This window comes from Peromyscus eremicus, chromosome 8a (genome assembly GCF_949786415.1).
Source record: "Peromyscus eremicus chromosome 8a, PerEre_H2_v1, whole genome shotgun sequence".
Classification (NCBI taxonomy): Eukaryota; Metazoa; Chordata; class Mammalia; order Rodentia; family Cricetidae; genus Peromyscus; species Peromyscus eremicus.
Window position 1 is genome coordinate 91879456 of NC_081423.1, and position 27178 is coordinate 91906633.

At 38.1% G+C, this 27178-nt stretch overlaps 1 protein-coding gene and 1 pseudogene across 2 annotated transcripts in view; both read right to left on the bottom strand.

Moving 5' to 3' along the window:
* Abca8 (ATP binding cassette subfamily A member 8) overlaps positions 1 to 27178 on the bottom strand; it is a 77389-nt gene that overhangs the window by 9376 nt on the left and 40835 nt on the right. For both annotated transcript variants that reach the window (XM_059272040.1, XM_059272041.1), the window contains 14 exons: positions 26545 to 26664; positions 24293 to 24482; positions 22866 to 23032; positions 21761 to 21894; positions 20293 to 20430; positions 19404 to 19511; positions 14774 to 14947; positions 13989 to 14102; positions 10877 to 10996; positions 9666 to 9734; positions 8533 to 8624; positions 6658 to 6778; positions 4602 to 4719; positions 2349 to 2440 (listed from right to left, as the gene is read on the bottom strand). In XM_059272040.1, the coding sequence (XP_059128023.1) occupies positions 2349 to 2440; positions 4602 to 4719; positions 6658 to 6778; positions 8533 to 8624; positions 9666 to 9734; positions 10877 to 10996; positions 13989 to 14102; positions 14774 to 14947; positions 19404 to 19511; positions 20293 to 20430; positions 21761 to 21894; positions 22866 to 23032; positions 24293 to 24482; positions 26545 to 26664 (1757 nt within the window). The remainder of the gene's footprint in view (positions 1 to 2348; positions 2441 to 4601; positions 4720 to 6657; positions 6779 to 8532; positions 8625 to 9665; positions 9735 to 10876; positions 10997 to 13988; positions 14103 to 14773; positions 14948 to 19403; positions 19512 to 20292; positions 20431 to 21760; positions 21895 to 22865; positions 23033 to 24292; positions 24483 to 26544; positions 26665 to 27178) is intronic.
* On the bottom strand, positions 17659 to 18729 carry LOC131917901 (transformer-2 protein homolog alpha-like; annotated as a pseudogene).

Genomic DNA, 27178 nt, shown 5'->3' on the forward strand with positions numbered 1-27178 from the left:
ATAAAGTACCTTAATTTAATTATCTAACATGGCAACTATATTTTTTTTATATTGTAATGTCTTAAGCTTTATTGTGATAATTATCAGAGGAAACTTTTTTCAAAATTTGTACTGTGCTTAAATATGTCAAAAATAAACCACTCAGGGCAAGACTCTATGTCACAGGCCACAAGAATATGAAATAGAGGTCCAGCTGTATATAATAAGCTATACCTTGATCAATCAAGGAGTCCTTCAAGAGGGAAACCATTTATCAAGGAATATTTGGTGTTATTCAGCTTTTACTATATATCAGCTGTCTTCTTGCCTCATGTCTTGTGCACTCATATACTACTAGGCCTTATGGCAGACAGAATAAGCTTCTGAGACCTACTGCTGATCTACTAGGTAACACCCCTACAGCACCTAGGAGACAGGCAGACTGTAGATACATAGCTTTGTTTCTTGTGCAAAAGAAGCTCAGACCATCCCTTGCCTTCAGGCCTAGTAGCATTGCAGAGCTATTCACTCAGGATAATAGGGCTTTTTGCATAACCAGGTGCAGTAAAGACTGGAGCAGAATTCCTAGGACAAGCAGAGTTGTGTGGCCAGAGAGGAAGGAACAGGGCAGATCTTTTGTAGAGTGTGGCTCAGGCCAAGGAGCAAATAAAAGTTTTTCGTAGATTGTGGGTGAATCAGGTCAAGAGAGGAGGAGGAGGAGGAAAGATGGAGGATGAAAGAACTGAAGACGAAGATGTGATCAAAAGCATAGGAGCTTACTATGAGGACAGAAAAAGAAGGGACAGAGAGGAACTGAGTGTCAGGACGAAACTGAAGCTGTGTAGATAGAAGTTTGTTATAGAGAAATAAAGTAAATGGATGAAAAGAGGTTCTTCTCCCTCAGATAACCCCATGCCAGACATAGCATCTTCCCCAGGACCCTGGGAAGGATATTCTAAGGGCAGACCCTTGGGAAAATTCTGATAACCCTAGATGTTTGAACTGACACTGGCTAAGTTCTGTTGAACTGAGTTTCCTTCTTGCCTCATGCAGATCATTACCCTGCCAACTGTGGCATTTGTTTTTGCATTCCTTCTATGTCCCAGGTCCTCTTTTGTTCAGAGAATGATCTTGTCTCTCTTCCCTGTGATCACCTCTCTTGACTAATTCAGAACTTCCTTTGCCTGGCTGTTTTGCTTCTGAGACAAGTGATGAGCTGGCAAACAATTCAGTTTTACACTCATGCTTCTCAACTTTCTGCTGCTCTAGAAAGCACCTTATTGAATTTGCACTTGGAAAAACTTTAGTCCAATTGTATACATTCCAAGGTTTATGAATTGGTAATAGCACTTCATGAAGACAAGTAAATAAGAACTTTTGTTTTAAACATTTCTATTCAAGATTGAGCAGTAGCATGCTGAAATGCTAATGTTCATTTAAAATGATAATGAATGGATTATGTGGTCCAACAAACAGAATCCATCAAGATTTTCATAATGATTACTATTCTGAGGATGAATAGTTAGATTCTTTCTTAGTAGACTCATAGGTAAAAAATAGTTTCAAAGCATTCCCAGATGGCTTCTACGCATTTATGTTTATACTCAGAGATCAGTGCTGCTCTCAACCTTGGTCAAAGAAGGCTCTTTTTGCAGTGGGATGAGATTCATAATTGGTGTTGACACTAAGTGATTCTTTAGTGCTCAGAACTGAATGGAATACCTATGTCACCTCCTCCAAGGCTCCAGAAACATTGAAGAAGAGGCAAAAAGAATATGAGTCATATGGTAGGATGGAGTCTGTGAACTCCTGGATATGACGTGGGCTTTGCACTCATAAACTCATGGCAGCTGTAGTTACCTACACAAGACCTGTATACTATTGGACCTGTCAACATTTCCTCATGGATGAAGGAGACACTCAGGAGGCCTATCCCTTCCTGAGAGATTATTGGCAGTTAATAGCAGCCAGTGGAGTAGCTACTGGTAAGCTGTTCATACTCTAGTAAATATACCCTAGCCCATGCTGATGCAAGCAACTCTAATGAAATTTAACATGTCACAAAGAGAAATGAAGCAGGAGGGGGACTTTAGAGGAATAGAAATGGTCTTGGTGTGAGAGGGAAGGGAATGGGAAAGGTCAATGGGTGCTGAATATAATAAAAATGAATTACACACACACACACACACACACACACACACAATTATCAAAGAATAAAAAAAAATCCCCACTGAATACTAGTATCTGTGCCACTTAAAGTAAGAACTTGTTTGTAATTCAATGTAATATTTTAAAAACTTTGAGTAATAACATTTTTCAAGTTGTCATCTGGATACTGTTATATAAAACACTACATCTCATCTACCTACCTGTCCAGCACTTGGCTTTGTTTCTCCAGTTATCATCTTAATGGATGTGCTTTTACCAGCTCCATTGTGTCCCAATAATCCTACAATCTCACCTGAGAAAAAGAAGATACATTAGTAGTGGTGATGACTATTGCAAATCTCACTGTGTGATAAGTGCTATGGAATGTGTCTTGTAGAGGACCTAAGCTTGGGTCTTAGTACCCACAGCAGACATCTTATCACCTCTTACAACTCCAGCTCCAGAGAATCTGATTCTCAATCTCGATCTGGCAGCATATGCTCTCACAAGTGCACATACCCACACATAGACACACAATATACACATAATTAAAAACAAAATAAATCTTTTGAAAGATCATGCTCAGGCATAATAAAGACTACATGTTAAAAAACCCTTAGTAAACATCATATTTCATGGAGAAAACTAAAAACCTGGTTCTAATATCAGGAAAAGGATTGGGTGTCCACTTTTACTCCTTTTATTCCACATACTACAAAAATTTCAACCATAGCAATTATATAAGAAATAAAAAGCCTATGGGCAGAAAGTCAGCAATCAAATCATCCCTGTCAGCCAATAATATGATTCTATACATAGAAAAATCTCTAAAAATTTCACAGGAAGATTAGAGTAACAAGATAGGAAATCAGCATACAAAATGGCTAGCTTATCTTCTCACTTTAAATTGAATTATTTTATTTTATTTGTATAGGTGTTTGGTCTGCATTTATACCTGCGCATCACATGAGTGCCAGGTGACTGCAGAGGTCAGAAAAGGGGGTAAGATCCCTCAGAACTTGAATTACTGATGGTTGTGAGCCGCCATATGGGCACTAGTAACCAAATGCAGGTCCTCTGTAAGAGCAAGTGGTCTTAACCACTGAGTCATATCTCTAGCCTCCAGTGATTTTCTATACATCAATAATGAATGCACTGAGAAACCCAACCCACTCACAATTACACAAATTAAGATATGTAGCAATAAGCCTAACTAAATGGGTGAAAAAAATCTCTATAATGAAAAGTATAGAATGATGGAAAAAGAAATTGGAGACACTGAGAAATGAAACACAACCAAACAAAAGAATGAAGTGAAAGCTGAAGAGGAACAGTAGATACTGGATAGATGGTGGACAGAGAGTGGAGTGGAGTGGAGGGCCAGGCGGATTTTGGGTAGCTGGCTATAATAGTATACCACATTTTGCATGTATGGAATTGTCAGAGTGAATCCCATTAACTTGTACAATTAATATGTATTAATTAAAAAAAAAACTATATGATGCTGTGAGTGGGATAATGGCCTCAAAAGGAATAGAAACTCTTGGGTTTCAGCCACTTGACCAGAGCCACAGGAGGAGTGACTAAGTCATATTGTGTCCAATGGAGAAAGACAGAAGTAAGCAAATAGGCTCCTCTTATCCTGTGGTTAAGATATCAGGATGGATGCAGAGACTCACAGCCAAGCACTTGACCAAGCTCCTAGAGTTCAGCTGAAGAGAGGGAGGAGGGATTATAGGAGCAAGGGGGAGTCAAGATCCTGATGGGAAAAACCACAGAGACAGCTGACCCAAGCTAGTGGGAGCTCACAGACTCTGGACTGACAGCTGGGGAGCCTGAATGGGACTGGACTAGGCCCTCTGAATGTGGTGACAGTCGTGTTGACAGTCAATCTGTTTGTGGGGCCTCTGGCAATGGGACCAGGACCTATCCTGGGTACATGAACTGGCTTTTTAGAGCCCATTCCCTATTCCTTACTCAACCTTGATGCAGTGGGGAGGGGCTTAGTCCTGCCCCAACTTGGTATGCCAGCCGTGTTGACCACCCAAGGGAGGCCTTACCCCCTATGAGGAGTGAATGGGGGGTGAGATAGGGGGCCGGTAGGAGGGGAAAGGGAGGAGGGGAGGGAGGGGGAAGAGTGTAAAATGAAACAAAAAAAAAGATATCAGAATGGAATAGCAGAATATAGGTCAGTTCCCTGGTAAACAGTATTGATCACTAGGAGAGCAATAGCACTGACTGAATAGGAAGACCATATTTTAAAAGGTTCAACAATATTAACAACAACAAAATGTGATATTTTTTCATGTCATGTGACTGTGCCCTTATTCAAAGGAAAGTCGTTTTCACCAAAAAAGAAACAGTCAGGATCACTCCACTGTGAAAAAAAAGAAATAGCATAGTTTCTGAAGCATGCCGAAGAGACAGGGACTCTAACATTTGGAGGGTGCTTCTGAGCAGAACCTCTGTCCAACCTTTTCGAACACAGAAAGAGATGTTTCTTGTTGCGATCTTCTTCTTGCTCTTAAAAACAAAGCATTTCTTCTTTTCCCTGTACTCCTTGCGAAGACAGCTGGCGATGATGGCTGGCTTCTGCAAGCAAAAAGACATGCCAGTGAATGGTGGTTAAAGCATACATCTGCATGGAGCATCTGAAAACCAACTTAGCTTGACCTTGGTATTTCTACTCATTTCCAGCTAGCACAGCTATTATCTATGGAATCTCATTGATGTCCAATGAATAGATAGTTTGAATCCCTAGAACTGTGTTTGCATTGACATGGGAGCACAGCAAGAAAGAAATACTTTCCTTGTGTTTTAATAATATCATAAAATATTTTTGAAACACATCTGCAACTGTAAATTTTACCTAAAATCCACTAATCTCAAATTTAATAAGGTTTCAAAATAATATAATTTTATTATTGTTTTACATTTAAGGATGAATTTTTAGCCTTCAAAGAGACCTGATTTCTTGAGTTCACTGAAGGAAAAGATCTATTATAAAAAATAAAATAAAACAGAAACAAGTACAATAAAGCCTGTCATTTACCTTTGGTTTTAAAGCATTAATCATGTCCGTTATTGTACAGAACATCTTGAATATTACTCTGTGGATGGTGAGTGTTTGTATCAGTCTGGGAACAATCATTAGGGTAAAAAACTTATGGTCAATAGAATAGAGTCTCTCAACATTCCAGCTGGGCTAGGTCTTTTACTTGGCCAGGGGCCCACCCCTGGGAAAGTGGGCTCATCATCGTAAGCCCACATGCTAGAGAGAAAGGTGTAATAGTTACTTCCTTGATGAGATGTTGTACTGCCCTGACACCTTCAAGAACCCTCACCCCTAGTATAGGAGCACACAGAGTGAGCTGTGTAAAGGCCCCGAACCTGCCTACATAGTTTCTGAATTTTTCAGAAAACTGTAACTTCTCATTCTCTTCCTTCTATCTCTTTTCTAAGCATGTGTTCCTTAACACTTCAGGCTTTTCTTCCAACATTTGAGTTTCCTTGTTCTTTCTCTAAAGCCTCCCTCCCTGCAATATGGCTGCTCATCCACCATCTGTCGGATCTCCATGTCAGCTTAAAATGGCATGAGTTTTTTCCTTCCTTCTCCCCCCCCCGCCCCCCCCCCCCGGTTCTCCTTTTCCAGGCACCTGCTGTGGTGCTACAATTTGCCTGCCATGGGGGTTTTCTTTTAAAATATAATAAAATTGTCCTTAAGTTTCCATTTGAGCCCAGTCTTAAATTATTTTAGTAATGAGCCTTAGAACCTCCAAAGGGCATCCCAATTTCTACTCTATCACAATCACTCAGAAGGGAATGATGACAAGGTGATTTAGTAGTTAAATATACTTGCTAGTGTTTGAAAGTGCCCAAAAGGGTTACAGCTTTTACTGAAAGAAATAAAAGGTCCACTGGGACATCCTCTGGGTGTTTAATTATAGAACAATTAAGAAAGAAACTTGCATAGTGTCTGAGGGACTCAAAAAGCTTGGTAAAGGTACATTCTCCAGTGATGGGTGAATGAAAGGACATCAAAAGCAGTCACAGTGGTGGCTATTTCCAACAATAAAATTTTTAGCTGCAAATTTGACATCTGAACTCATATCTCATTTATATCACTAGACTTTCATCTTTCAAATAGATAAGATAGCTCTTGTAACCTAGTTTACACTCTATTATCAGAGCTCGTGGAACTGGATTGACAAAATCTAAGAATGGATGAAATAGTCAGATTGACTATCCCTGCACCTCACCTTTTCAACCAGGACCGAGTGCAGTAAGATTTTTACCCGAAATGCAAATTTATTGAAGAGTAAGGCTGCTGGTCCCTGAGCATGAGATCAAGTCAACGGCCACTCAATGATGCTTTATCACCATGCATTCAGGAAAAGTGCTCATTTCTTTTAAGAGGACATGTGACATAGTTGCAGGTGTTCCTTCTTTTAAAGCGGAACTCTTGAACACATGCCTTAACTGCAAACAGTCTCAGGACACTTCTGCTGTGAGCTGCTTTACAGGGTTTACCTCCTGGAAGTCCGCCGAAGTCAAAGCACTTGCTGTCCGTACTCTTTCTAGATGCACATCTTCATCTTCTCCTTCAGGTTCTTCTGGATTGTTAAATACATGACCACTTCTTGAAGAAATTCTACAGACAAAGCAATCCATTAGTAAGTGATCCTTGGGGTCCATGGGTGTATCAAGACCAATTCTGTTCTCTACATTTTATATCAGAGTAGACTGGATGAACAATAAATCTTTATACTATTCATCTCTTGTCAGCAAATCCATTTCCCTCCCACCTCAACAACTACTGGTCGAAGTGTCACCAAATAAAGCAGTTACTGCTTCTTGACTCTTGTCAGTTCTCTTTCTTATGGACATGTCATTTTTTTACCTCAATGGGCAGCTTCACATGCATAGTTTAGCAAACAAATTTCACATCACATCTTATGGAATAAGTACTCTGGGAATAAAATGAATACAAATCATGAACATTGTCAAGAGTGTTTTTAGAGCGATGGACCAGAATGCTCAGAATCGGTCTAGCTGTGTGAATAGGCACAGCCACTTCTTTGGGGTGTGTCAGAGGAACCCTTGCCTCTCCATTCCAGCTCACACTTTCATGACTAGATAATTACTTTGGGCTCTCTTCTCTTTCTCCCTTCCTCATTGTGGTCATAGGTGATAGATCAAAGGTTGACTCTACTATCCAACTTTCTGTAACAAAGATGGTGCTAATGTGGGAGTAGACTGGCCAGCCATTCTCATTTAGCTAGGACAGAAGGGCTTTGACACCTGGGATTCACAGGGGCAAACTGCGAAGTCCCAGCCAAGTGGAGACTCATTTTCTGGGTTTTTGTTTGGTTGTTTTTTGCCATTTGTCATTTTGTTTGTTTTGTTTTTTTAAGACAAAGATTCTCTGTGTAAACAGTTCTGGCTCTCCTGGAACTCACTTTGTAGACCAGATTGACCTCAAACTCACAGAAATCTGCTTGCCTCCCAAGTGCTGGGATTAAAAGCATGTAGCATTCCCGCTCATCATTTTTGTTATTTTTTGTTTTTGTTTGTTTCTACATTTGTTTATTTATTGTGTGTATGTGTGTGTGTGTGAGAGAGAGAGAGAAAGAGAGAGAGAGAGAGAGAGAGAGAGAGAGAGAGAGAGAGAGAGAGAGAGAGAAGGGGAGGAGGTGAAAAGGGAAAGAACAACTTGCAAGAGTTTGTTCTGTCCTACCACAACATAGGACTGGGGTTGACCTCAGACCCCCAGTGTTGGTGGCAGGTGCCTTTATCCATTCAGCCACTCCCTTCTCCCACACAAGTGGTGAACTCCAAAGGTAGAATCCAAAAAGGAATGAAGACTAAAAAGGACTAATATGCTTCTGATTGTGTTCTTGAGTCTTGAATAGAGCATACTTACTTTCAAGCTCCCTGGATACCTAATCCCATTTCTTTTTCTATTATAGTTTGATAGAAAATGCACATGACCCACTAGCTAGGCTTCTTACTCCATCAGCAAGAGAATTATTGTTGCTGTCATAGTTCCTCCCCCTTTACCTCTGTGGTCCTTTCTGCATTGGCTATGTCCCTGAAGCTTTCCAGTACACAGAGCAGTTGTCATTCAACCTAATCTTGTTGTGTGTGATGATTCTTGGTCCTTTCCTGCATACAGTGACAGATGAAACCCTGGATTTCCTGTGTTTCTGGTGTGTTGGACCCATTTTGACCATGGAATCACAATCATCTTTAAGATCCAGACCCCAAGCTTTGATGATTGCATCTCTGTTCCCATAGTTATCTCCTCACCACAGCCCAATGGGCAGGATGTCTATGAGAACTTGTATGTTGCTCTCATACAAAATCATTCAGTAAAGAACACAACACTATTTGATTTCTCCAAACCTAAACACAGGATCCATTCTCATTGTTTTCATTCCAAGTCTGCTTTCCAAACATCGAAGAATAGCTAGGAAGATGGCAAAATGTAGGAAAGGCTGGGGAAAGAGAGACGTTGTCAATTAGAAATACCAAATGCTAACATTAGAAGTAAACTGCAAGCTCTCAGCCTTCTACAGATGTACATGAGACAGGATGGTTAAAATTTCAAGAACCAGCTATGCATTTGCTTACAAAACAAGTCAAATCCAATTGCATTTCTTTGTACAGAAACACTGGAAGTGTTCACAATATACTACATTATATTATACATTGAACTTCATTCATACTTTGGTTACACTATATGTATGTATGTACACATGTATGTATGTATATATGTATGTATGTGCATGCATGTATGCATATAGGTGTCTGGAAGGGTCAGAGGATGACACTAGGTGTCATTCTCAATCACTCTCCAGCTTATTAACTGAGCCTGCATCTCTCTCACTTAAACCCAGACCATGTTGGTTCTTGTTCAGAGATGTCATGCCCACCTGGCATTTAAGTGAATACTGGAAATATAAATATACACCCAAGTCTTGACTCTTGTATAATAATCAATTTATCCATTGAGCTATATCCCCAACCATCTAGACTAGTGGCTCTTAACCTTCCTAATTCTGAAACCCTTTAATACAGTCCCTCAGGCTGTGATGACCCTAACCATAAAATTATTTTCATTTCTACTTCATAACTGTACTTTTGCTACTATTATAAATTGTAATGTAAATATTTTCGGAGACAGATGTTTGCCAAAGGGGTCACGACCCACCAGTTGAGAACTACTGCTCTAGACTATGTCTTTAGAATTGGAAGGTACAGTTTATTTTGTCACTGGTTATTTGTAAAAAAAAAATGGCTCTATACTTAGAAACATATTAATTTTCTGGAAATTAGTTAGGTAAAACATCTTAATTTTCAAACTAGGGCTGGGGATGTTGCTTAGTGGCAGAACATTTGTGTAACAGGTACACATTCTGGATTTGGTCTCCAGAATTGGTTTTATTTTTCTCCCCAAAATATGATCAAGAAAGCACCCATGCACCATTTACTTAAGGGTATCTCTGTTCAGTAATATTAAATGAGGGGGTACTTACTACTAGGAACCACAGAAAGTAATAGTCCCTGCTTGATTCTTCAAAATCTATATTATAAAATTGAGAATTCTGCAAAAGAAAGAGCAATTTAAATACAAAGGTTTATAAGTTATAAATGTTATCCAAATGTGATTGGACCATTGATCAACTCTGTAAGTCTAGTATTTCCCCAGAGTTTTCCATGGGCACAAAGGAAGTACCAATTGTTAAATATGTAGTGAGAGCTTGCCATTCTTTTCATGGTCTGGGAGCCATGCAGCTTTTCTCTGAAGGATGACATTCAATGTTTGTGGATCATCTACTGAGAGAACCCAGGAAGCAGAGGAGACAGGGTCTCTCCCAGCACCTTCCCCTCCTACACTCATGGCCCTCTCTGATACCTCACTCCATCCTATGATCCTCCACTAGAAACTCTAAAGGGTGAAGTGATAATCGTTTTCAGGGAATACATCTAGTCTGTGAGTAAAGCTGGTATGGAGACCCACAGAGGTTTCCTAATGAGAATCTGAACTTGCTTTACCCAGCAGAGCTGCATAAAGGAATGATTTGACCACAGGTGTAGTTACCAGTTGTGTAGAAGGGTCTGCACTTGGCTTTGCAGTGTGCTTTGATCTAGCAAGGAGGAGGTCTTTTGACCCGTGCCTTGGCATTGTTATAAAAAGCCCTTTTGAAAAGATAGACGGGACCAGTGGATTTTGATCCAGGTCCTCCCAAAGCTATCCTGTGTTTCTGTCTGTCTCCTCTCTGATATCTTTCTATCTGAAAGTTTCTTATTCCTCTCTCCTCCTCATAGAAACCCTTTAAAAGGTGGGAGCAGGCCTCCCACAAGCTGGGATTGCTGTTGTATCAGCTCTAGTTAGAGTGTATCGAATAAAAAAATGTAGCATAAAAATTGATACAAATATTAGCACTTGAAAGCCTCAAAGCTCAAAAATTAGGAAAGAATTTCATATGTACTATCTGGGTTGAGCATGTCCAAGGATTTTATTAATATTAGTGTTCTTTTCCCTACTGCTCACTACCAATATCCCCAGGAAATAGCCACAAAGGCTACATTTTTTTTTTTAACTTGTAGGTAAATGGAGCTATGGTCTCCCCTCAGGCAAAATCTTCATGGCTCTTCCAAGTACATATTTTCTAACTTGAGGACAAAGCTTTTCTAACTGACCACCTATTCAGAGACACTTATACAAATGTTATATATTTCTTACCTGCAAATGTAGTAATGTGCAGCCTGTCAGAGTAGCAGGTGGGATTAGGGCAATGGCACAAAACAGAAATTCGTCTGGAAAGGGACCAAAAATTATAAAACACATAGAAAAGAGAGTGACCTAAAAGAAAATGAAATACACACTTTAAGTTGTTTTCTAAAATGCAATGTAAGGGGCTACAGGTTGGCTCAGCAGTTAAGAGCATGTACTGCTCTTACAGAGGACCTGAATTTAGTTCCCAGTACTCATATCAAGCAGTTCACATCTTCCTGTAACTCCAGCTTCAAGGGACACAACACCTCTTTTTTTTGCAGCTCTATTTTTGAAAATACACACCCATATACATAATTACAAATAAAAATAAATCTTAAAACCAAAAATTTAATGTGTGTTGCTCAAATTCTAAATGTTCTAACCTGGAGCCAGATATTGGGGTAAATGCTGAAAGACAGAGAGACAAAGGAACAAGTCACTAGAGAAATTTCTCTCCATTACAGAATTCTCAGGCTGAATGGAAGGTGAGATCCTATCTCCACAAATCCTCTGACTGAAAGTCTCTTTGTCCTCAGCCAAAAAGCTGTAGTTCCTGTCTTCTCACGCCTTCTATACCTTTCTCCATCCAGCCATTTCACTTCCTATCTAGTGCTGGGATTAATGGAGTGTGTGCTTCCCAAATACTGGTAGCAAAGGCATGAGATCTCCCCAAGTACTGGGATTAAAGGTGTGTGCCACCACTACCTGGCTCTGTCTCTCTTCTAGACTGAGTCAATCTCATGTAGTCCAGGTTGGCTTTGAACTCACAGAGGTCCAGATGAATCTCTGCCTCCTGAGTGCTAGGATTAAAGGTGTGTGCCACCACTGCCTGGCATCTATGTTTAATCTAGTGGCTGTCTCTGTTCTCTGATTCTTAGGCAAGCTTTATTTATCAATATATATCAATATTTATTTATTTATATTTAACAATATATCACCACAAATGTGCTTTCAATTTAGAGAAAGCTTGCATTGAATATATTCTAATCTGATTTCCATTTCATAAACTAGGTTAAAATTGACTTTTCTTCCTTGACTTAGCTAAAAGCATTTGGCTTGACATTCAAAATTTGGCAAAGCTGGACAGATATAGGATCTGATGCATGAAGTTTCTATATCCAGTTTTAATTATAGAAGAACAAAAATAAAATTGGTTTGATGTTGTCTAGGGAGTGAAATAAGCTATAGGCAATAATCAAAGAGAAATGGTTTGAAATTGAATGGAAGCAATACTCTTTTAGAGGTTTCCCCCACCCAGATATATTGATAAGAGAATTTTAGGCGTGCAACATGGCTCTGAGTAGCACTGGAACCTGCAGTAGAATATTATTTTAAGGTATGCTAATTTTGTTTATGTTGCATTTGTTTAACTCTATGATGCTGTTACTGTGCCTATCTAAAACACCTGATGGTCTAATAAAGAGTTGAACAGCTAATTAGCAAGGCAGGAGAAAGGATAGGCAGGGCTGGCAGGCAGAGAGAATACATAGAGGGAAAAATCTGGGAGGAGAGATGGAACAGCCAGAGAAGGAGGAAGACTCCAGGGACCAGCCACCCAGCTACACAGCAAGCCACAGAGTAAGAGTAAGATTTACAGAAGTAAAAGAATGGGAAAAGCCCAGAGACAAAAGATAAATTGGATAAGTTAGCTAGAAAAGCTGTCTAGAAACTAAGCCAAGCTAAGGCTGAGAGTTCATAATTAAGAATAAGTCTCTGTGAGTGATTTATTTGGGAGCTGGGTGGTGGACCCTCCAAAAGAATAAAAAGCAAACAACAGCAGTTACCAACAGAACAGAAGTCACAGGTGCAAACTTTAAAACATCATGGCCTCACCTTTTCATTTCTAAGATATGTCAAAGCTTTTCTAGAAGGTTCTTTGCTTTTCTTCAGTTTCATTCTGATGCCAGAGTACTTTTCTCTGGCTGCATTTCCATTCTACAACCTTCTAAGTTTTCCCTTAACAAAACATAGACGACTGTAGGATTCATGGGTGAGAACGTCATTCACGGTGAGCCATGATTCTAGCCTTAATTTCCACCCTAACCTGTGCTCTGCTTTCTACTCTACACCATTTCTTCAGGTTCTACTGTTTTACAGGAGAGGCCCGGATTTCTCTTCTTTTGGCTTTTTGTCTTATTTGCCTTTTCTTATAAAGAAGAAAAATGTGTCTTTAGAAAAATACCATTATTAGGAAATCTTACTCCCTATTAACTTTCAGGAATTAATCTCTGCTTCATATATGGTTTTAATTATTCAGTTGTGTGGATGTGCAGTGTGTATATATATATTATTTTAATTATTCAGTTTTATGGTACTATGCCATGACATATGTCAATGTTCATGTTAACTTGTGGAAATAAGTGACTATAAACTATTGCAATTAATTTGTACAAAATGAGAATGTGAGTAGTGTGGCAAATACAGCATCATTTGATGCTGAAGTATATCAAGCCCTCCAGTGCCTCAAATACAAAATATTAGGGGCAAAGGTTAGTTCTTATTTAGCTCCCTGGAAGCAGAGACTAAATAATCTGCATGTTTCCTTCCTCAAGTTCTAGTACAGAGAGAAAAATCAAGTATTTGTTAGATAGTGATGTAATTAAGACATTCAAAAAATAAAAGCTAGAATAAATACATATAAGCCACACATATTTCCCTTATAAGTTTACAAAGTGATGTCATTTGATGATTCTTAACAAGGAATCTCTCAAGAATCACATTTACGTTTTGGATTCTTAAATTAACAAAATTTCTAGTCTTCTGAAATTACCATGTCCTTTGTACCTCATTTAATTCTTTTTCCCAAAAGAAATATCAAAACTATCTCTAGGTTTATTTTTATGACCCTATAACTTATTCTGTTACCTTTAAAGAAAGTGAAATGTAAATAGAGAAATTTTAACATATATATATATTACACATTTCCATAATTTTATCATGGAACAAGTGAAAATTCTCAGAAAAATACATGTGAAATATTTTAAAGTATAATTAGTTTATTTTACACCAACCAAAAACATTAAAAAAGTGTTAGTACTAAACTTCACCATAAAAATAAAAATATAGTAAATATACTTACAATATAAAAGCAAAGTGACCAAATGCCACTATTTTTCCTCCCCTTGCGATAGATGAATGAAATCACATAAGTCATAAAAATAATTGACATGGCATAACCACCAACATACAGAATCTGAAATTGATAGGAATATGAGAATAAATATTGTGATATATAAAAACATTTGAATGTATTAATATCATGAAACAATATTTTCATGTTCCTTCATCTATAATAACTTAAATATCACAGAGAGTGGTAGAGTAGGTGGCTTAGACTTCTCATTTCTCAGCAGGAACATTATAAACTACACAAAACCAGGAGAGAGGCAACTGTCAGTTTTCTGCAAACAAAAGTTTACATACAACAACTAACTCAAAAAACAACAACTTAGAGGGCTTTGGTGTGTTCTGATCACTCTTGACCTACCACAGCCCCTGCTTGGAGATAGTCATACCGATGGATGCTTGTATTCTCAGTACAGGATCTCGGTTTCTGGTGCCACTTAACTGAAGCTTTGTGTGTGGGGGTGACAAAAAAGTTTGAAAATATAATTTGAGAATATGCAACCAGTGTTAGCACTCAGGAGGATCTCCATAAGTTCAAAGCCAGCTAGAACTACACAGTTAGACCCTGTCCAAAAAAAAGCCATAGCAACAATTTTATGTCATATATATTTTAACCACACTTTAAGAAAGCCTTATAAAAATGAAAATATTAAAAACTGAAATAGTGTATTATATGTTAATGTCAAGTTTTTGGTTGAATCATTTAATAATAGTTGTTTTAGGAATGTTGTCACTTACCTGAATAAATAGATCTCCAGTTGCAAGCATACTCTCTTGAGGGACTGAGGCATACAATGCAACACACATAGATAAAGTGAGTGCCCAGTAGATTGGAACCTCAACCAGAGCCTGCCCGAACCAGTATGCAGATGAACAGAGACCTGAAATCCACAGCTGGAGCTGAGCTCTGTTCTGATATGAAAGTGCAATCATCAGTTGGATATTATTTTTGTAAAACTATAAATCATATAGAAAATAAGCAAATGAGATAGTCATCATTAGTGATTAAACACTACACAGACTAAGGGAAGCAGATCATCCTAAAGCTTCTCTATCAAAACTTGCTGTTGCTATTAATAAAAATATTTTATCCTAATGTGCTGTTGTAGTTAATAAAAATAAATCATCCAAAGTCACTGACAGAGCAATAGTGCAGTCAATTAAACATTGACTTAATAGCCGAAGAAGGAAAATTCCCCATCTAAGCATTAACTTTCAGTGGTAAAACAATTAATCTCTTACACTAATGAAGGTAGCCATTTTTTTCTATGTAAAATTCTCATTGTTTTATTCTGATTAAAACACTGTAAATAATTGCATATGGCATGATAGCTTTGGAGTTGCTTATTTTAAAGTCATTAATATATTTCATAATAATATATATTGGCTGTGTAGTTATTTTATGTTCCAGATATATGCTGCACTAAAATTTATATTTAAAAAAATCTACCAAGTGATACAAATCAAAATTTTCTTCAAGTGTATTATCTGTCGTTTCTATCTCTCCTGCTTTGGATAATCTAAGTAAATATATGATAGATCAATTAATATTATCCCATGAATCATTAAAGTTTAGATTATTTTTCCAGAGTTGTTTTTCCTTTCTGTGCTTCAGTTTTACGGTCTATTGTTGCTGTCTTCCAGTTGACTCTTTTTTTCACCTGTGTGTTTTATTCTAAGTCACATTCGTTGTTTTTCATACAGATATGTCAGGTACTTATAGGATTTCCACTTGAGTTGTTTCTTATAACTTTCCTTACCATGTTCATTCTTTTAGTTAAAACCTTGATCATATTAACATTTTCTTTTTACATGTTACTTCTTTTATTTTCCTTGTCATTTCTGGGTCTGTTTTCAATTGACTTTTTCCCTTCTTGTTTCAGTATATGTTTTCCTGTTTCTTTGAAATCCAAGTAATTTTTCTTGGATATTGGACATTGTGAATTTACCTTGTCACATACTTGGTTTGTATTCTTATTTAAGAAGGTTTGATTTTGTCCTGGCAATCATTAAAGTTTCCTGTAGATTAACTTAAGCCTTTTGTTTTTAAAGAATGCTTTACTCAGGAACTACTTTAGCCCTATTCTTTTGGATGAGGTGTGTGTGTGTGTGTGTATACATATTTGTGTTCACATGTGAATGCATAGGTGTGGGTTTGCATCCTATGGATGTATGTGCCTTTGGAGGCTGGAGATTGATGTTGGATTGTGGTGATGTATTGTGTACCCTAATAAATTTGTCAGGATCAGAGGACAGAGCCAGCCACTGGATTAGACATAGAGGTTAGACAGTGGTGGCACACACCTTTAATCCCAGCACTTGAGATCTCATGCCTTTGCTTGGGAAGCACACATGACTTTAATCCCAGAAAGTAATATGGCAGGGCAGAGAAAGGTATGTAAGGTGTGTGGAAACAGGAACTCACTCTCTTTAGAATGAGGATTTCACAGAGATAAGAACTAGTGGCTGGCTGTTCTGCTTCTCTAATCTTTCAGCTTTCACCCTGATATCTGGTTCTGGGTTTTCTATTAAAAGACCATCTAAGATTCTAACAACATTGGGTATCTCCCTCTATCATTATAACATTATTATTATTATTATTATTACTATTATTAATTTTAGACAAGATCTCTCACTGAACACCAGACTCATTGATTTGACTAGAGTGAGTTCCTAGAATCTTCCTGTCTCTGCTTCCTAGTGCTGAAGTTGAGAGCATACCACCACGGATTGGTTTTTACGTGGATGCTGGAGATCAAAGTCAGGTCCCGCTGCCTGGATGGCCAGCACTTTACTCGCTCAACTGTATCCCTGGTTTTTTTTTTTTTTTCAAATTAACTTTTATTTGAAATTACTCTTCCCCACATGAATTTTAGAATCCTATCCTATACAATAACCCATGAAACCAATAACCAACCAATACCAAAATTTCTAACAGCAAGTTATACAATTGTCCTAGGTAATAAATAAAGGTTTTCCTTCAGTGATTAAGGGAATACTTAAGTTTCTGTAAATTTAACATAAAAACCACATTTTAAGTTTATAAGGTTTAACATGTAACTTCAAATATAACAAGTTTTATAGGAATCTACAAGCTTTTAATTCCTAAAAGGTGGCTTAATTTTTTAGGTTCAAAGTTACATTCTTCATATTTTCTCCTACAGCTTCAAACTTTCTGCACTCAACTAATCAACTGTTCCATGCCACTCCAGACAAACTTGACATGACTGATCTACTTCCCCAAAGAAGGTTAAAAAACAGTTTGTTATAACTGCAGATTTCTAATAAAAGGATGTCTACTACAATATCTGTCACAAAAGCTTTCAAAAAATCATTTCTTTCCTCATAGTAAAGGCAGAGAACCACAAAGTCTAACACTGGGCTCCTTTTTACTCAGATGTTCAACGACTTAAATGATAATTACACCTTTAAGAGTATAACGAAGGGTGGAAAACAGCGACACAACTGGCCACATTGTAGATGAAATGAACCAGGTTTTTGTTTATTTTTAGGAATGGGAAGCATTGGAAGCTTGGAAGTCCAGAATCAAAGAGGGAAGAAAAAGAAAAAGAAAAAAAAAAAAAAAAAAAAAAGGAAAGTCCTTGGCCACAACCACTCCATTATCAATAGCGTCTTGGGCTATAGGAACGAGAACTTGACCGTGACCTGTATCAACTGTAATAAGGAGAAGGTGACCTTCTTCTGTACCGGTAATCATAATTTTCATATCTGTCATAGCCTTGATCATATCCTGTATCATAGTAAGAATCTCATTGTCTACCACCACAGCCGCCGCCTCCTCCTCCTCCTCCTCCTCCTCCTCCTCCTCCTCCTCCTCCTCCTCCTCCTCCTCCACCTCCATCTCCATCGCCATGAGTTGGTCTGCCCATGTAAATGCCTGGTGTAGGCATGTGTGCTCTCTTGGTGATAGAATAATCCACACGAATTCTTCTCCATCCAGCTCCATCCCCTTTGCCCTTTCCATAGCCTCCTTAGTGTCATCTATCCCCTCAAAATACACAAAAGCAAATCCATGTGACCTTCCAGTTCGCTGATCATAAACTACATTGATACCACTCAATGGTCCATATCAAGAGAATACTTCACGAAGATCTCTCTCTGTGTACAAACTGAGGCCAAAGACACCTAGGCAAGTGTTGGGATCTGTATTTGCCCTGCTGCCTGTATATCTTCTGCGATTAGACATTAGAGAGTGACTTCCGGCTTCTTCGTCGATGATACTCTGGCATATAGGATCTACTTCGAGATCGTCTTCTATGAGCGTGGGACCAGGACCGAGTGTAGCATCTATGAGAATGCCTCCTTGACCTTGACCTGGATTTTGATCTTGATCGAGAATGGAATTCAGAATGTTTGGAAACTCTTGATGGACTATGAGATCCTGACCTGCTCTCTGATTTTACGCGAGCAGGAGTTCCCGTTGGAGATTTTGACTGAGAGCGAGACTCACTGCCCTCCAAGTTGTTCTCGTGTACATCATTCATGTTGGCCAGGAGTTCCCAAGAACTAAATAAGAGACAAGTCTCGGCTCCAGGGCCGACAGCCTAGTCACCCCTCTGTCTGGAGTTTGGGGAGGAGGAAGGCAACGGCGACCACGGCCAGTGCGCTCCACTCCCACTAGCTCGCATGCTCAGGCAAAATCTGTCCCTAGTTCTTAAATCATGCTCCGAAGTTGAATCCTTTGGTGAGCCCCTACAACTGATGATTGGAAATAGATATTGAACTTGCTCATCTTATGGAGACTTGTACATTCTTGACACCATGAAGTTCTGTTGTATGTATGCATGGCTCAGTATTGGCACAGACTCTAAACAACCCTGTGTAGAGTTCTATAGGCCTTGCTCTATGTAATTTCTTCCTTGACACACTTATATGCAACTTCTAGCCACTGTAATCTTTTTGGATTCCGAGTTCTTCTTTTTAGTTTAATAAGACCTTTGTGTGCTGCTTGAGATCTCTCTCTGTTTCATGAATTAGTTCCAAGAAGAAATGTGTGACATATAACTCAAATTTATTGTTTCTTTTTCTAAGGAAATCTCACCCAGTCTTCTACTGAAAAGATTAAGTTTTAGGGGGTCAAATCTCATCACAATGCCTCCATTATCCAGAAGTAAAACAAACCAAGCTTTTATCTACTTCTCATTTTCTTTTCTCTTCATCTTTACATCTGCTCCTCCCTCCTCCTTTTATTTCAGTCTTGCTTTTTACTTCTATAACGTGCAATTGTATTTGAATCAACTGCTCAGTGTATAAACATGCACACCATACTAAAGAAAAGTCCCACTATCACATTATAAATAACTTCCAATTGCTTAAATCAACTAAAATTTCCATTATTTTCTACTACCTTATAGTCATCAATGCTGGTCATGGAGATATAAGGAGGAACAGAGGCCATCATGAGGATACATGAGAAGAAATAAGGCAAATGATCCAACAGTCTGTAGCTGTTATCCTAGGAATGAAAGTAATGCAGTGTACTTAGTGTGCAAAGTTGAAAATCATTATCTAGATTACATTGCTCAAAACATAATCAATTTCCTATAATATTGCCTTGGGTTTGTTTTGAGATTTCCTCCTTTTTACATCCTAATTCAATTTTCAATATAGATTTTGCTTATATATATCCATGATTATGAAAACGGAAATAATAATGAGAACAAGGCATTATTATGACTGTAAAATTCTAAAATTTAGGCTGACATTTAAAGATGATCAATATTTTTAGGCTTCTAATAACTGTTGTGATATTTTGGCAGTTTAAACCAATGCAACCAATTTAATATTCAGGAATTCCAACCTTACAAGTTTCACATTCTATTTTTCCCCTCCTCCCTGTCTTCCTCCTTCTGTTTTTTATATATATATATATATATATATATATATATATATATATATATTCTTATCATGAAAATGCAGGTTAGCCTTGAACTCACAATGTTCCTGCCTTAACCTCACCTCACAAGTGCTAGAATTATAGGTGTGAGTCAGCGTGTTTGGATTCTCTCTCCTAATTTATCATTTAGTAATTACAGGCAACAGCTCAACTGAATATGCATAGTCATATATAATATACTGTAACAGTGTATATATCAAATTAATATAAATACATACTAAGATAGATCCAAATGCTGATCTAATGTAGGAAAGAAACTCTAACAATAACATAGAGCTCATTCTGAATGGAATGATCCTGAAAGCTTGAGATACAGTAGAATCTACACATACACACCAACCTCCGGAAATGAGCTGCGGTCAGTTTGAATGTGTGCTGATGGTGTGAACAGTCCAAGTAGCCCATTACTCACAATATCCACCAGAACTGGAAAACAATTCAGTCTCTTGGTGTTGCATACTAATGTAAAGTTGTAATTCTAGAATGTAACAAAAAGAGTATCAGCACAGAAAGAGGAAACATAAAAGCAGTGTGTGCAATGTGTAAACACTCTTTTCAAATGCTGACTGACAAGAGGGTGCATTCTTTGTGATGTGGTTGATGTACTGGTGCTTCTTCAATTCCCTTTTCCTTAAAGATGCACAAATCAAGCCAGGCGGTGGTGGCGCACGCCTTTAATCCTAGCACTCGGGAGGCAGAGCCAGGCGGATCTCTGTGAGTTCTAGCCCAGCCTGGGCTACCAAGTGAGTCCCAGGAAAGGCGCAAAGCTACACAGAGAAACCCTGTCTCGAAAAACCAAAAAAAAAAAAAAAAAAAAAAAAAAAAAAAAAAAAAAAAAGAAAGATGCACAAATCAATGCCATAATTTTTAAATACCCTAGTTAAGTATTGGAAAATAAGTAAAATTTAAAACAAACCTTTAATAGGACAAACTAATTATGACTACAGTCATGTAGCTATTCCTTAGAATTGAAACATTCCCTCCTGAAAAAGATGTGAGATGGATAAGAATCAAGAAGTTCAGGAAATTACATGGCCTATGAGGCCCCTTCTTGTGGCTATGAAATAGTTAAGTTGCTGAGGGAGAAGAGACTCTTCTGTGGAGCTGTCTACAAACTGTGCCGTAAATTGTAGTGATGCATCTTTTGGGAACTGTTACTCATGCTGGGGTGAACCCTATGATAATACAGATGCCAGATTCACCCATACTCCTGTAAGAAAACCCAACAAACTGATTGGTTTACTAAGCTAGATGTGTAGAATAAGGTCTTTTGTTTTATTCACATCTCCTCAAGAAAGGCCATGTAACATTTACAGACTGTACCTAATTTAGGGGTTACATTTGGGGTCTCTGGCCTGCAGTTTCAAATAACAACTAGAAATTGTATTGTTTTTAATTTTTTACATTCATTAATCTATGTGTGTGTGTCTACATCTATGCATGTACACATATGTGCATGTGTGGAGGTCAGAGGACAACTTGCAGGAGTCAGTTCTCTCCACCATGTGGATTCCAGGAATCAAACTCAGGTAATAATTGTATATTGAGCTAGTAATTAATATAACTTTATTATTATTAAGCTCATGAACAAAGTTCTCTGAATAATGAATGAAAATAGGAATCTTATGCATTCCCTTAAGTAAGTTTTAGGTTTAAATGGTATAATCATAGCCCTAATTCTCTCCCCAAATTTAAAATATATGGTCATATACATTATTGGTATAAAATGTCTCAGACTCCATTTTTCACCAAATTGCCCTATCAGAGCCACAGCTCTGTTCCTAGTCACTAACTGGAGATGCACGTACATTCTCACCACCAGACAGTATGATAGCTCCATTGTACAGAGTCTCTTCTGTGCCGTTTCTAGTCCCAAAGGCATCAACATCCAAAGATATGTTCTGTTTCTCCAGCGAATATATGAAGTCATCAATCTGTGCTCCTAATAGACAGTAAAACAGGCACTATAAATCAAGGGAATGCAACATGATTATGTATCAAAATGACTCTTCTGTCATTTATATATTACAGCATGGAACAGTATAGATTTTCATTCTCCTCTGAACAAATACCTGTTGTTCCCTGTTTGCTTTATGTATCTGTATCATGTTAGCATATGTGTGGGAGCACATGTGAGTATATGCATGTGGAGGCCAAAGTGGAAGCCAGGCATCTTCTTTGATCTTTACTGTATGTATTGAAGCAGGGTCTCTCACGTGGGCCAGACACGCCCATTCAGTTGGTCTTTCTGGCCACCTTGTTCTGGGTGGTGCTGTCTCTGCCTCCTGAGCTCTGGGATTATAGAGAGGCCTCCACACCCAACAAGCATTTATGGGGGCTCTGGAGATCAGAACTCTGTCCTCACACTTGCACTGAACCTTCTTCCTAGGTCTTCTCTTCTTTTATAGACTTTCTAAATATGGTTCAATAATGATATTAATAATAATGCTTGTATACTTCTGACTTCTTTTAGTTAAAAAATAACTCTGATCATTAAAAATAACTTTTGCTAACATCTTGTGAGTTTTAGAATAGAAATAGAAATGAACTAAACAATATATTATTGCCTTATACTAATGGCTGCAACAGTGGTCATATAATTAAAATGTTTTAAATTTTACAAGTTATTCCTACCAACATGCTATTCTATCCAACTTCTCAAATCTCCTGTTATGGTCATTGTGACATTAAACTTTTACAGTATTTTTATGTAAAACTTCTTGATTTTCAATGTGCGCTGATATAATACATATCTCCTTTATCATATATTTCTGGCATCATTGTTCTAATTTAGGATGGAGTTTCCTAAACTAGGCGCAAAACATGTTCATCTTTTTTTCATGTGTGTCTTTTCTAAGCAATGTTTTTTAACAGTGACAATATTCCTCAACTACATATTAGTAGCATTTTTACCTGTTTTGTTGATGATCAATAAGTTAGTGAGAGGCTCACGTGGTTGTTGGCCAGGGGTGAGGAAGTACATATGAGGAGACAGTTCCCAGCAGTAATCGCTGTCATGTACTATCCTATGAATATTTGCTGACAAAATATGCAGAAGTCCAATCCCCAAAATCAGAATCCTACATAGAAAAAAAAATTGACAACATAGACCTGTAGACCAGTCTTCAAAACATACTTTTAAAGATATGGATAGAATACAAGCAAGACATTAGTAAAAATAGGCAGTCGTATGCATGGTGCTTTGTTTTAGTTCTTGAACTTTTCCTCATCTCTGAAATGGGAGTGATAACCAGGACTTCTCCTCAGTACACTTCCCTTGCTGCTCTCTGACCATGGGACAGCCCGTACAGTTTTAGAATGGGGTTCCTTAGATTATAAGCTGAGCTTTAGTCTCATTTTCACCTGCTTCTATTCTAATGTCCCGCCTGCCCCCCCCCCCCATACTCAAGTCTTGCTCTCTTCCCTCCCACCCCACTGTCTCTACTCTTGCTCATGGCAACACAGTTTTCTAATCCTCGTAGGGTCAAAATGCCATCCATTTTTTATGTTTCTCTTTCCTTTGATCCACATCTGAAAACATGTAAAAATTGTATTTCAGAACTCCAGCACTAATGCCGAAACCTCATCCTTATGTCCTTTGCAGGCATGGGGAACTCCAAGACTTCTCGCCTGCTGGGCTCTGTGGTTGCCAAACCTCTGTTCTTGATTCTCCCACTCTGATTTTCAAAGCATTTCTGAATTATCTGCAAAGATTTTTTTCTTTTGATCTCAACCTTGTAAATGTTTTCAATTTGAATCACTTATTCAACAAGTACGACTGGAATTCTCTATATGTCCTGGCTCCCATGTGTGAACAGACTGACATCTTATTGATTGACTATGAGATGAGCACAGGGGTCTAATGTCACGAGACAAATTCCTTGGGAGTCAACTGATGTCTTTCATGTCCAGCTCCTAACAGTGCCCGACATTTGGCAGGCATTGAGAAGGGTCAGCCTTCACATAAGAGACCCAGAGACACGGGAGAATGTGAACAGGTACCAACTTTACAGACACATTCCAGTTCCAGAGAATTCCGTGAAATCTGTGAGTCAGGAGTCACACACACACCTACAACATTAAGTTCTAAGGTGTCCATTGTTTCTACTGCGAAGACTTTAATGGAGTAACAGTAATAAAGGGTCTATACCTCATATTATCTCTGAGAGGTTTTTCATCCAATGTATTAATATAATAATGTGTAAATACCAAGACTGTTAACAGAAATAACAGGTACATACCTGCACTGGAATTTTTTTTATCGTTTTTTTTTTCTGCTGTTCTACTTAGGTGTATTTTAATGCAACAATTGGAAGATGCCAGGATATCTTAATACTCACAGAAAAAAGACAGATTTCCTTTCGTGTTTTAACTTCAAGAAGCGAAGCCTGGCAACTGCACAGAGTTGCTGCCACCAGAGCATCATGCCCCCTTTCCTATTGCTCGCCTCATTGAGTAAAGAGACAAGTTGTTCTATTTCAGCAAGCCTCCCTGTGCCCCTTGTTCCTGCAGCTTCTGATACATTGACATCTATGGAACAAAAACAAGCAATCTCTAATAAGTGATTAAATTTTTCTCTGAAAGCATTTTTTAATCCAGATATTTAAAAAAATTCTCTTGCGGGAAAACAGAATTCCAAGATAAAACAAAAATGTGTCAATACAACCTTGAAAGTTGAAACTATTTCAAATGATGTTTCTTTAAAAGAGAGATGTGAAATATAACAGCATAGGGAATAGCCACATGCTAATGCATATGATAGCAGAGCTGACCTAAAAGAATGTAAAACAGTATTTTTTCCATTTATTTATCAAGGCACAGAGCAGAGAAAAGTATAAGTTGCTTAAGGAGAATCTCATGGGGGAGATACTTGTGGAGGGCACAAAGCAGCTTGCTGGGTAAAGAAAACATTCTAAAGCTTGCTTTACATGAGTGTTACAGAGCAGCTGATGCCGAACTCCTCAATAGGAAAAAAAAAAAAAAACAGCAGATGAACAGCTCATGTTATATAAATTACAATTCATTAACTAGATAATAACATTGACCCATAAACTCAACAGTTTCTCTAACAAACTGTGACAATAATAAGAGAACCCACAAGAGTCTTTTGGGGTTTTGTTTTTGTTACAAGGTCAATTTACACAAGTTAAATGTATTTGTGTGTACTGAAATAATAGAAATAGATTTTAAATTTTGTGGGTCTTTTTGAGAAGGGACCTCACTTTGTAATACAGGTCAGCCTTGAGCTCATGATGTTCCTGCCTCAGTCTCCCAAGAGCTACGGTTATAGGTGGGTACCACCAGGCCCAGCTAGAAGTGCTTTGTGAACAGACTTATTGACTCCCCAATGATACACATCCCTCTTTGAACAAATTACTGGAACTAGAGGGTGTTACAAAAGATAATGAAAAGTGGATATGAGTAACTATTATTAGGCCATCACCACTGCAGCCAAGACCGGGTGAGACCAATGGCTTCTGACAAGGAGACAAAGTAGTATTCCTATTACTTGCTTCTTTTCCTGTCTGCGCACAAGAAACTCAACAACAAGAGAGACCATGAACGTTGGAGTAACTGACTCAAATACTCCTGAAGGCAGGTAGCCCTGGAATGTACTTTATTCCTACAGGAACTCAAAACCATGTTGAACCCAGACAGCTGTGAAAAGATGGGTAAGAAATAGCCTCAAGAATTAGAGTTCTTACTAGAGAAGCAGCCTCTCTTTCCTTTACCTTGATGGCTCCAACTTGTTTTCAATGAAACCTGGGTGGATTTTCTTTTTTTTTTTTTTAAAGATTTATTTATTTATTATGTACACAGAAGAGGGTGCCAGGTCTCATTACAGATGGTTGTGAGCCACCATGTGGATGCTGGGAATTGAACTCAGGACCTCTGGAAGAGCAGTTGATGCTCTTAACCTCTGAGCCATCTCTCCAGCCCCGGATTTTCATTAATAAAGTCAAAGGAAAGTTATCTTCAAAAATTATTCCTTTTCCTCAAACTACATCCATTATTGATCTTACTTTTGAATGTCTTAAGCTTCCTGTTTTAGAAATGTATTCCTATTGGAACTGGAGAGATGGCTTAGTGGTTAATACTGCTCTTCCAGAGTTTATTTGGTTTCCAGCATCCATGTTGGCAGCTCAGAACTGCCTAAAACTCCAGCTTCAGGGGATCCAACGCCTCTGGACTCCATGGACGGACATGGACACACACACACACACACACACACACACACACACACACACTTAAAAATGAAATAAATCTTTTTAAAAAGTAATTTATTCCTATGTATCAAGTAATATGAGTAACACATGTCCAAAGTTTAAATGGATCATTTTTTAAAAATAGAAGTTTCCAAGAAAGCATTTTGATAGACACAGGATAGAGAATCTAGGATACATAAACACTTGGTCAGTTCTTGTCAGACATCCCAGGTGAGGCATATCTGTGGTAGAGATGGCAAGAGATGGCGATGGATTTACTCATTTCTATAGAACTTCAAAGAGCAACAACAACAACTGTCGTGACTGTTGAAATGTAGCATTTTCAAAATGGACATATCATGATGGCTTTCATTCTTTTTACCTACCCAACTGGTCAATTGTTGATTTTCCTTCCAGTTTCAGGAACACCTCATTCAATGTTGTTAGAGAAACACCATAGTTCTCAATTCCCAGGTCTGGGCATCTCTCAAGATCCCTGTAAAGATCTAATGAACAATTTTTAAAATGTGGTCATCAGGGAAATGCAAATGAAAACTGCTTTGGCATTCTATCTCATCCCAGTCTGAAAGGAGATCATCAAAAACCACAAATAACAACAAATGCTGGAGAGGATGCGGGGAATGTTGCATTCCTATTCACTGCTGATAAGAGTGTAACTTGGTTCAACAACTATGGAAATCAATGTGAAGATTTCTCAGAAAGCTCAACAAACAAACAAATAAACAAAACAAAAAACCAATCAAACCAACCAACAAAGAAACAAACAAAACAGAACTACCATATGACCCAGCTATATCACTATTGAGCACATACCCAAAGGCCTGTATATCCTATTACAGAGATGTCTGTACATCAATGCTCATTGCTACTCTTTTCACAATAGATAGGAGTGGAATAAACCTAGATGTCCATGAATAGACAATGAAAATGTGGTGCATGCACACAATGGAATTCTTTCTATTCAGCCATAAAGAAAAATAAAATTAAGAAAATTTCAAG